This window comes from Myotis davidii, unplaced genomic scaffold, assembly GCF_000327345.1.
Source record: "Myotis davidii unplaced genomic scaffold, ASM32734v1 scaffold520, whole genome shotgun sequence".
NCBI lineage: Eukaryota > Metazoa > Chordata > Mammalia > Chiroptera > Vespertilionidae > Myotis > Myotis davidii.
In genome coordinates, this window is record NW_006292908.1 from 357,572 (window position 1) to 369,554 (window position 11,983).

General features: G+C 41.7%; 1 protein-coding gene across 1 annotated transcript in view; it reads left to right on the top strand.

The window, feature by feature from the left end:
* The window catches only part of DSG1 (desmoglein 1), a 31,076-nt gene extending 24,484 nt beyond the window's left edge, over positions 1 to 6,592 (top strand). Inside the window, exons 12-15 of the mRNA XM_006766369.2 lie at positions 280 to 413; positions 695 to 764; positions 2,730 to 2,935; positions 3,634 to 6,592. Coding sequence (XP_006766432.1) covers positions 280 to 413; positions 695 to 764; positions 2,730 to 2,935; positions 3,634 to 4,692 — 1,469 coding nt within the window. The 3' untranslated portion in view covers positions 4,693 to 6,592. The remainder of the gene's footprint in view (positions 1 to 279; positions 414 to 694; positions 765 to 2,729; positions 2,936 to 3,633) is intronic.
* Positions 6,593 to 11,983: the final 5,391 nt, after the last annotated feature.

Genomic DNA, 11,983 nt, shown 5'->3' on the forward strand with positions numbered 1-11,983 from the left:
TATTTTCCTGAGTAACAGGGAGAAGTCATCTGTGTTCACAGTACGATACTATTTGTAACCTGAATCTGAAATAACAAATTAAAATTTATTGCGATCTAGTATACTGAAGCACACATTGATTGTAGTATCTCACCATTATACAGTTTATTTTCTATAACCTTCATAATAATTTTAGGATCAAATGGGGTTATATTAGAGATTCAAATTTCATCACAGAAAGCAAGTTTTTCTTTTGTGGCCCCTCTGCTAATTCCAATATTCCTCTCCTGTCACCCCCAGTGGTCCCATTCTTGTTGATCTGCTGTGACTGTGGAGGCGCCCCTGGTGGCGGAGCCGGCTTCGAGCCTGTTCCTGAATGTTCAGAAGGGGTAATGCATCCGTGGGCAGTGGAAGGACCTGGGCCTGAGCCTGGGGTAAGTGCCAATCTGTAAGAAATGACCTGTGGTAGTCACCTAAAGTCAGTCTTCTGCATGCTAGCCACGGAGGGCACTGGAGAGAGAGCAGAGGTACCTGCAAATTAGATGGCCTTAACCAGGGAAGGCTTTCTGAATGCAGTTCCTGTTTCACATGGATTTCGAAAGTTTCCTCAGTAACGTTCTTTCAGAGCATCGGAGATAATTTGAGAACTAACCCAATGTGTAACTAGAGAAAGAAAAGAGTCGTTACAAATGGGAAGATGTTTCTTGTCTTTTAGATTATCACCACCATCCCTATACCACAAATCCCACCAGGAGGGAATATAATCCAATGCGTTGACACTTCAGGTACGATTTCCTTTTATTTTAACAACTCAAATGACTCAGAAGGAATTGTGTTCTCTCTTTGCATACCTCACTGTTTCTCAATTATTATATTTGTCTTTAAAATTGTTTCTATTATTCCTTTTAAAATGACTAATTTACATATTAAATGGAAAGGGAAAACCTACAGGAATTGTTATTCTTATGTGTTGAATTTTTTACATCTTCTTCAATCATCAGAGAGTACTTAGGAAATGGCCTGATTAGGATGCCTATAAGTAGAAAAGAATAACTGAGCTATAACCACGAGTCTATTTTGGGCATAGGTTTTTGTGGTTTATTTTTTGTCGAGTAAAGCAAATCTTATGTAGCCCCCAAAATGCTAATTAGAATGAAAGAACAACTCTATTAAGATAGATCTGTGCTCATTCATTGAGACTAGATTCCACCTCCACAATTCATGAATGGCTCAGGATCATGCTGGCTCCCGCTGTCATCATGACAAAACTAAAAACTGCATCCATTCTCAGCATCAGCCTAAAGGTTGACCTGAAAAGATTTGTCCGGTTTCTCAGACTGAAAGTAAGTGGAGGAGACACTACCAACATCTTTTAACGCTCTCCTCTGAGGCGATGGCACGTGGTGGAGTTTGTCCAGGCACGTGGGTGAGACTGTCGGTACAACCGGCCCCACGACAGAGGTCAGGGCGGTTCCCAGGCAGAACCAGGGAGAGCGGGCATTTCACAGTACGCGAATAACTGTGACTCCAATAAAAAGAACAACTGATTTTTAGAAACCTCGTATCTTTGAAAAGAGTTGTGCCATCTTTTCTTTTTTTCAAGGTAAATACATATTGATTCTCTTATTTTTCTCTCAGCCTTTCTCAAACTTGTAATCATGACTTTTCCACGTTGACTCTTTAAAATGGAAGAAGTATAGGAATATTTATAACTTGTAGAACTGGACCTTATGCAAAGCATGGACGTGCTAGTATTTAAAACCATATCTCCTCCTCATGCCTCCATTGTTGTTAACAACACCAACATCGCCCCCCTCCCACGTCAAAAGTAGAAACTTTTATATCTTCCTGCACACTGATACCCAATCAGTTCTAAGACTTTATTTATACATTGAGTCTCTCATTAAGTCTACAAATATTTACACAGACCTCCACAAAGCACAGTGAAAGGCACCAAAGTAACAGCCGTCTGGAAACGCACTGTCCCTAAAATCACGATATTTAAAATAGTAAGGCATGACACCTATCATGTCAGCACTGCTCCTGTCCACGGCACCTCCACAGTCCAGGCCATGGCTTTACCTCTCCTGCTGAGAATACTGCGAGGCTTCCATTCACCCTCACATCCACGAGCAAATTCAAGACTCCCAGGCAGACCTGTCCCTTCGCCATCGCCATGGCTTCTTCTCTGAAAGCATGGTCCTTGGGCTTCTCCTGGGGCCTTGTACTTCCAATATAGTACATTGGGGTGTTCTTATACCATTTCACTTTTAGAATGTAGGTCACTTCCCCCCAATTTTCGTTAATTTAAAATCAAAGTCCTCTTAATAACTATGTATGGTGCCAGTTGGGTACTGGAAATATCAGGGGGAGCATTGTAAATCTAATCAATATGTTGTACAGCAGAAACTAATACAAAATAATATTGAATGTAAACTGTACTTGAAAAAATTTTTAAATAAAAATATGTAAAGCATAGGTTTTTGTAACCACTATGCAGCCCCTTGCTTCTAGCTCAACATATAGTTACCAACAAATAATTACCAATAATTACCAAGTTACCAAGTTAATTGATACTATTATTTTGAACTGAATATATTTATAGTTCCTGTATTTAAGTATCATTTTCTTTTTTACTTTTTACTTCGTTCACAAAGGCATACTTAAATGAAGAACTATACATAACAGTAAGGTACTAATTTTTAGTCTACAGCACACTACATAAAATAAATTTAAACCTTCACTTTCAGGGGTTTATACAAATGAGTATGGTGGCAGAGAAATGCAAGAGATGGAAGGAGAAGAAAGAATGACAGGATTTGAACTAGCGGATGGAGTGAAATCATCAGGAGAACCTGATATCTGTCAAGAATATTCTGGAACATTAAGAAGAAATTCTATGAGGGAATGCAGAGAAGGCCTGAACATGGACTTTATGGAAAGTTACTTCTGCCAGGTAAGGGCTCTGTCCCATGCCTTCCTCCCCGTCTAGCTAGCACCCACTGCTGTACCCCAGGCTCCCACTGTTCCCCGGGGGCTTTGAAAGGCATCTCCTCACCAGGCTCTCAGCCTCCATGCATGATGGTGCTGCTAACACTAGAGCTAAACCTCTCGCTGAGGCCTGCTACCCCCCCACTCAGGAACAGCCACCGGCTCCCAGCTGTGTTTTGCCTATGGCATGAAGTCTAAATCCCTTCACATGGCAAATAAGCTTATTCACAGATGGACCCCTGTGAATACACGTCTCCAACTCCTCTTTCCTACCAATCCCACTTGTACAAATAAACCTAAAAAAAGCACAATTTTGTGTACTTCAAATTCAGCATTTTTAAGTACCTCCTCCTAACTTGGTTACAAAATAATTCATGTGATTTTTTGTGCGTGTGCTTTTGTGTCCAAAGTGCACCATTATAAAGTCCACCTAAATAAATTTTAAAAATCAAAAAATATTATTGGAATTACAGTTAAAATAACTTCTAAGCAAATTATTTCATGCAGTTATATGATTTTTAGAACACCTCTAGTAGAGGCTAGAATTTTGTTTTTTCTATTTTCTTTGGTAATGCCCTGTAAAAAAAAAACTTAAGATAAAGACTTCTATTGTTGTTAAATATGTATTCATGACTTCGTTTTCTCTCTCCTCTGCAAATTTAGAAAGCATATGCTTATGCTGATGAAGACGAAGGGCGCCCGTCCAATGACTGTCTGCTCATATATGATATTGAAGGTGTGGGTTCCCCCGCTGGCTCTGTGGGCTGTTGTAGCTTCATTGGAGAAGACTTTGATGACAGTTTCTTGGATACACTGGGGCCTAAATTTAAGAAGCTGGCAGATATCAGCCTGGGGAAAAATGTCGAATCATATCCAGATTTTGATCTCCCTTGGCCTGAGAGCACTGAACCGATCTACCCTCAGCAGGGATCAGAGCCCTTTGCTAGCGGACGCCCACCCACCTCCCCATGCTATGGCACGACCACGGTCATTTCTGAGAGTGCCTACCCCTCTGGGCCTGCTGTTCAGCATCCTATGTCCATTCCTGACCCCCTGGGCTATGGTAATGTCACTGTGACTGAGTCCTACGCCACCTCTGGCACTCTGAAGCCCTCTGTCCACGTCCATGACAATCGGCACGCCTCCAACGTGGTGGTGACAGAGAGGGTGGTCGGCCCCATCTCTGGTGCCGACTTGCATGGGATGCTAGAGATGCCTGACCTAAGAGAGGGGTCAAACGTCATAGTGACAGAAAGGATAATAGCTCCAGGTTCAAGTCTACCCACCACTCTGACCATCCCTGATCCCAGAGAGTCTTCCAACGTGGTAGTGACAGAGAGGGTAATCCGGCCAACTTCGGGCATGATGGGCGGCCTGAGTGTGCACCCCGACCTATCCAACGCCCACAACGTGATTGTGACCGAGAGGGTTGTGTCTGGCTCTGGCGTAACTGGATTTAGTGGCCCAGCGGGCATCATTGGTGGCAGTGGCACAGTCGGCAGTGGCCTGGTTGGCAGTGAAGCTGGAATAGGTGGTGGTGGCTTCGGGCTGAGCAGCCTGGGGGGAGGCGGAGGCCTGAGTAGCAGCATGGGGGGGACAGCCACCATCGGCCATATGAGGAGCTCCTCTGACCATCACTTTAGCCAGACCCTTGGATCCACTTCCCCGAGCACAGCCCGAAGTCGAATCACCAAGTACAGTACCGTGCAATATACTAAGTAGCCAGGGTCCCAGCACACTTTTCCTCAGGGATTGAGAGTTAGCTCCAATTCCCACCCCCAAAAAGCTGACAATGGGATTTGTAATGAGCAACCAGGTGCTAAGGAAAGTGTGGAGCACAGTTTCCTCCAACCACAAGGAGGAAAACAGATGGAAACGGGTTGTTGGGCAAGAGATCTCCTTAGCACGGGTTCACTCTTTTCTTGTATTAGTCCCAGTGGAGTCATGAGACAGCATTCTCTTTGCTTCTGTGTGGCCTGCAGTGCACCTCCATCATGTGGAAGAAAGAAAACTCAGCCAAGTAAAAGCGCTGGCCTTCACATGGCAGTTGGCATCCATCTCTTGCTATTTTTTTATTTGCTATGCACTTCCTGCAATATTTTAAAGGAACTAAACATGCACTATGTGTTCATGTATGTGGGAAGAGTTTGAAATTTGTGCCAAATGCCCTGTCAGTTTCATAGATAATATAAATAAAAATCCAACCACATAGTCAGACCACGGTTAACCATTAAAGAAACAAGAATCTGGCACCACAGCCAAGTCCACAAGCCACCAAGCGCTCCGACCTTAATAACTGCACTGGGTCAGACAACCCGCAGATGAGGGACTGTTTTCTGGGAGGGAAGTTCCACAGAGAGTGGCCACCGGGCGAGGTCCATTTGGGGTAAACTGGCCCCTTTGCTCTGAGTCTGAACCTTGAGATGGGGCTGCAGCTAGAACTCTTCCGTCAAGACTTTCCTGCTTCTAGTTTGTGTTTGGTGTAGATGCAATAGTGACTGATCCCGCCTACTGGGGGGGTGGCAGGGTTTCACACCCATGTCTCCCTTCCCTGCTGCAGCTCTGACTTAAGAAAGGAAAACTGCCAAGTGTGCTTCTCAGACTGCAGCAGGGAATGCCTGCGTGGCACGGCTGTCCTCTCTAGCGGCAGGTCACCTCCCCAGGAAGCAGGCGGGAACTGCGCTGTATCCTCAGATTGTGTGTTTAGTTAAGTGTTCTTCATTTATATTCAGCTCTCTACTATACAGCTCCTCAGTTAAAATGGTTTACTTAAGCTGAGCTGCATGGTTAAGCTTTGGGGGAATTTTTTAAAGGTTATCCTTAAAAAGTGTTTAGGACATGTAAAATGTTTGCTGGGGTAAGTTAGAATTGTTCCGTCAAGTAATACTGCACTGTTAGTTTGAAGTGAATTTACTACTTTTTTGAACAGCCCTCTGCTGCTATTTTGAAGGGATCAACTAGGAACTTTTAACAGAGTTGATGATATTGTGTTAACACAAATGAAATTGTACTAGACAATCCCATTTCGTTATTCTATCCCACTGCCAACTGACTTTTCGCACTAGCATAAACTTTACATTTCTGATTTGATTTGTCAGTATGTTCTTGGTTTACACATGCTCCAATTTATAGATTCCAAAGTATATTCTATGGCATATTTTTCTAGCTCTAAATTTTAGTAATGTACATTTCTGTGTGTTTGCTATACAGTATTACCTGGTTAAAAGTCTGTAAATAGAATCAAAGCATTGTTAGCCAGAAGTAAATTTACCATTGCATGGTAAAGGAACTTTTTTTTCCATTTCTAAATCCAGTGAGAATATGAGTTCATTAAAATAAAACTGGATATGACAACATCTTGTAAGGATTATTACCCCCATTATTCAAGTTTCCCAAGGTTTTACAGATCAAAGAATATTCAACTTCCAACTCTTGTCAAAAGGGGTTGGGGAATGAATTATTTTACCTATAGCTGTTCTGCTCTATGTTATAGCAGATGGTGTCAATATTTTCAAAGCCACAATATACATCTTATTTGAACTCTGTTGACTATGTACTGGTAAAATTGTGCTGTTCTGTAGCATGCCAAATGCAGAGGTGTAAATAAAGTCATTCCCTGGGAGTCTTTCTTTTATTTCTTTCTCCCATTTGGGGGTTCCATTAATGATGGATCATTTTTCCAGAAATAAAGTCAAAGGGCATTTATTCAAATATACTTGAGTATACTTGGACCCAGGAGTTTGAAGAAAAAAATAATTATTAATCAATTATTAGTTAATAAATTAAAGGGAGTGGTCACAAGTAGTTTTACTTGTTCCTTTGATATGACATGTCATAAAAAAGTGTTTTCTTGAGACTCCTGGTATCTTCAGGTATGTTTTTAGGTTGTCTAACAAATGCCAGAGTGACCATCTTTAATAACTGTTGATATTAAGATCCATCAGTTACATAAAACCATGGAAATACAAGAACAAATAACAGTATTCTTCATCAATCTTTCTAGGAAGATACTTTCAAATTCAATTGTTTTGGGGGGTTTTTTGGGGGGTGGGGTTCTTTTTTAGGATTACACATTGATATTCTTTTTATTCCTACATTTTTTAAATTGCCTTTTAAGGCTTCAACCATTATAACAGTCCTTTGAAGGCATGTTATTTTCAATGAACAGCCTTTGGGGGAGAATTCCAGTCTTCCCTTTAGGTGCTTTATTCTGAATCACAGACCTTAGGTTGTCCCATAGACCTAAGAAGTAGACTTTATTTAATAAGGGAGTAATCATCATTCAAATCCACATCGCAAGCTGGATCTCAGATCAGTTTGTCTTAACAAAAAAGAAGAAATAATGATTTAAATGTTATGTATACATAGTTCAAAACAGCGTTTAAAGTTTACAAAGTATCTGACTTCTACAGAGACAGTCCTTGGGGACAAAAATTAGTGCATTTTAAGTATTTATTTGATTATTTAATATCAACCAAAATACTGTCCTGAGCTCTTTTGACATTGAATTCCAGATATATCTGCTACGTATCATTAACCTCTAGGTTACTTGATTTAACTGTATTTTCCCTGAAACATTTATAGGTAAAAAAAAAAAAAGTCTGTATTCAGGGCTATGTATTGATTGGTCTTCATCAGAACATGTTTTATATTCATGTATAAAGTTCTTAGTCTCATAATCTTCATTCAAGTAATGTTCTGACAGAATTTTAATTATAGAGCTTCAAAAATTACATATTCACTCTGACTTGATGTTTTTAATTATGTACCCAGTTCATTTCTGGATTCACATCAACATTTGAATGTCAGCCAATTTAGTATGAGGTTAAAGGTGTAATGATCATTGGCTAAAATGGCCATAGCTATTTGGGAAAGACATTTGAAACCCCAACAAACTTTTAAAAGTACTGCCTCATTTTCTCATGCCCATTTAATAAATTCCAACCTTTTTGGAATTTTTAGTATTTCTAAAACCTGCTTCACATTGCACGGAGTACACAGTCCACCTCGATGACTAGCACCCAGGAAAAGGAATCCGTCTCCCAGTTCCAGGTTATTCCATTTGCGTTAGCACAGAAGTATGAGTGAACCAACCTGGTAGCCATCAAATACGTTTAACACAGTCATCTATTATTTGCCTGCAGTCTCTCCATGTAGTTATATTAGAATTACTACACACTTCACCATCAAGCTGTACTTAGTCTAACTAGTTTTTCTTTTGCTATTTTACTAATATTTTAAAACTCTAATGGTGATCCTTAATATTGCTTAAAACAAGGTGCTTGCCTTCCAGTTTCAACATAAACGTTTGTGAATTATTTGGGTACCAGTTCCTTGACTGGTCATCTGTTGGCTCTTTTAAGTTGGTTTGTAGTTTCCAAAGAGTTATGTTTACAGCAATAAAGTGATTAACACTGTTTTTATTATCCTTTCTGGATCGTCAGGGGGCTGGGGGATAATGAGAGGTTAGCAAAGGTAGTTGTTATTTTCAGCCCAGACAAGTGAAGAATTTTTTAACGCTTCACACTGTTAACATTTATTTTCACCATTTCTTGCCTTTTCCGAGCTCATGTCCCCAGAGAGCTGCTTAGTCATGTCGGAGCACAGCCTCTACAGCCCCGCACGAATAAGTCCATGACCAACAGCTTGTACTTTTAGCATCTTTATGCTTTTTCCTTTCTTTCTTCCTTTGCTACTCTAATTTTTTATTGTTGTGTACACTAGCATTTCATTGCTTTTAGAATGGTGTTTCTTTTTATTTGCGTTTGAAGTCAGACCCCGTCATCTGTGTTGGGGCACATCTCCTCTTCGCTCTCTGGCCACTTTCTGGACCATTATCGCCTCCAGCTTGCACAAAACCTCAGCCTTTTCAGACACATGGGATCTGCTCATACCCCCTCCCTTTGTTCTCCACGTGCCATGTACTGACCTCTAATAATGTCCCCTTTCACTGAAGGCTCATATTCTGGCCACTGGAACCCTGGCCACAGACTTCTCCGATTCTGAGGGTGTTCACAGTGACCCCAATGACCACATAGGTGAGGCACTTGACACCCAATTCTTAGTCCCCAGACCCCCATCCTCCCCACTCCCACTCAGCCACCCCCTTCCTTAGCATAACCCAGCATGGCAGCACCTCGGCCGCCTCCCTTTTACTTCCTCCTTATCGTCTCAGCTCATGTGCTTAAGTCATTAAGGAACTGTTGCAATTCCTCCCCTTCATCAAAACTCCCATGGAATTTTTTGGACTCCCACCACTTTCTCACTGGCTGTTAGCGTCACGTCCCTCCTTATCTAATCAGACTTTCCGAGTCCTACTCTAGTCACCTCTTGGTGACTACCTTGGGCCTCCTGGCCCTGCTAGCCCACTTACATATCCCAAATCTCTCACCCTCCAGCTCTGTCTGCACACAAACAACTAAACAGATGATTCGAGTGAGCTGACTTTTTCATTTTAAGCACAGGATCTCAATCACAGAGTAACATCTCCGGCAGCTTTACAATCCTGATTCTGTGACAGGCGTCCCCTCTCATTAGACTGCATTACTATTCCATGCCTTCTTTGTCCTCAAACCTCCCACACCTCCTCTTTCCTTCTCATTCCTCGTTGGTGATCTAATCCTATTGTTTACTGAGAAAACAAGTCATCAATCTCGAATCCACTCATCTTCCTCTGCGAAACCTACACATCCACCTGTACGCACACCCATTTCCCCGCCTATTACAATGGAGTTAGTGTCTTACTCATATAAAAAGACAATCCCCATTTGTGCTCGAGGACTTTGTTCCTTCCCTAGTATTCTCTCTCTCTCTTTTTCTTTCTCTCTCTCTCTCTCTCACCTCTCTCTCTCTCTCTCTCTCTCTTTCTCTCTCTCTCTCCTGCAGCATTTTCATCACCACCCCTCCTTGTACCGACTACCTCACTTTTAATTTACTTGTTTCACCAAACTTCTTAAGATTCCTGCACAGGTGCTTTCCTTTCTTTCTCATGTCCCATCAGACTTCCACCCTCACCCATCAGTCCATCAGAATGGCCCTTGTCAAGTTTGTCCAAGACCTATACATTGCCAAACACAAGGCCCACTTTTCTGTCCTTGTCTTTCATAACTTCCAGGAAGAATCTGAAATTCTCTCTTCCTTGAAACACTTCTTTCTTGGCTTTTATATATAACACTCTACTTTCAGGATATTACTTATGCTGTATTGGTCATTCTCTAATTTTTTGTTCCCCACCCACTCACCTTTTAAATGGTGATATTCCCCTAAAGTTTGGTCCCAAGACCTCTCCTCTCAACATTCTACACTGTTTCTATGAGACCTCATCCAAGCCCCCGTTTAAGATGTTCAAAATTTAACTTACCATTTTACCACCCAAATGCCCTCATCCCAGTGAATATGACTCATTGACCCATTGCTCAAGCCAGAAACTAAACACTTCTCCCAGATTTCATCCTTTTCTTCACACCTTACATTTGATCCACTAGGTCCTATTGATTCTGTAACCAACATATATATCAGTCCAGCTAATAATCTCCATCCCCATCTGCCACCACACTACCAGAACTCCCTCTTAAGTAGTCTCTTTACTTCCATTTATCTTCAAATAATTTTCTACATATGAGACAGGTGGCCTTTGGAAATTAAATTACATTAAATAAATTCTCTATTTTAAGAATTGCAATGGATTTTCTTTGCACATCCAAGAATAGCCCATAGGGGCCTGCCTGGTCCGGCATGAAAGATGGTGGCTTGGACTAGGATAAGCTGTGATGACGGTGAGAAGAAATAGTCTGGGGAACTGCTTTGACCTTTCCTTGCAACTGGTATGCGCTCTGCATGGAACATTTTCCTCCTCGTTTTCATCTGGTTGCCTCCTTTCATCTTTAGGTAGCAATTAAAGTATCATCTCCTCAGAAACTCTGTCCTTGACCAACTTGTTCATTCATTCATCATTTAAGTATTCACACAGCAGATGAATGCTTAATAGTTCTGCCAAGCAGTGATGATATGACAGTGAACAAACAATCCGTCTTGTCGGGGAGCTTGTGTTCGGGATACGGAGGGGCCCGAGGTTTGACAGTAAACAATATATAGCGAGTCAGATGGCAGTAAGTGGTCAAGAGGAAATAAAGCAGGGCACGTAGGCTACGGAGAGCAGGATGGAAGGGGTGTTCTTCATCAGGGAAGGTTCTGGGCGGGCACACACTTGGGGTGTTCAAGGAAGAAGCAGGAGACCCACGTGGCTGGAGAGAGTGAAAGAGAGTAAGCAGAAATGCAGCCTGAAAGGTAACAAGGGGTGGGACCGTGGGACCTAGCAGGCCACGGGAAGAACGCTGACTTACTCTACATGCAACGGAAAGCTTGGGCAGACAGGGGCTCTGCTCAGACTTGTGTTTTTAAAAGGCCACTCTACCTGCAGTGCTGAAACTCTTGGGAGGAAATCACAGAATCACGATTAGTTAGGAAGCTTCTGAAAGAACCCGGGTGAGTGAGTGGTTGCTGTAATCTATAGTTAGCTTTACTCCGAGGGACTCCTACTCCCTGGTTTGTCGGCAACAGGTTGGCAGCCAGTAAGTAACAAAAATAAAACAAAAACCTTAGGCAGTTTAGTAAAACAACATTTAAAAAGAAATTGGAAAAAGGGCCCTGAGCAACCAATTAAATTCAAATCTCATTATAAAACATCTTGGAAAAACTCAAGTATAATAATTACAAACGGAGAACATTAGATAAGTTAAAAAGCTCAAAAATCATACCAGTTTCTGGGCATGTGCTTGGTGATTGAGTTCAAATAAGACAAATTTCAGCTGCCCCTGGGACTTACTTTTCTTGATTTTACAAACAACGCTGAATTATGACAAACTTGGTGTATTCCAGTCATCTTCCCTCTGACAAAGCCTAGGACAGCCCTGACTCATTTTCCAGAACTGCTCAAAATGTCAAGATCCGATTCTTACTGAGGTTCATATCTGGTTGGACCCAGAATGTAATGTGTCACATTTTCAAAGAAAAC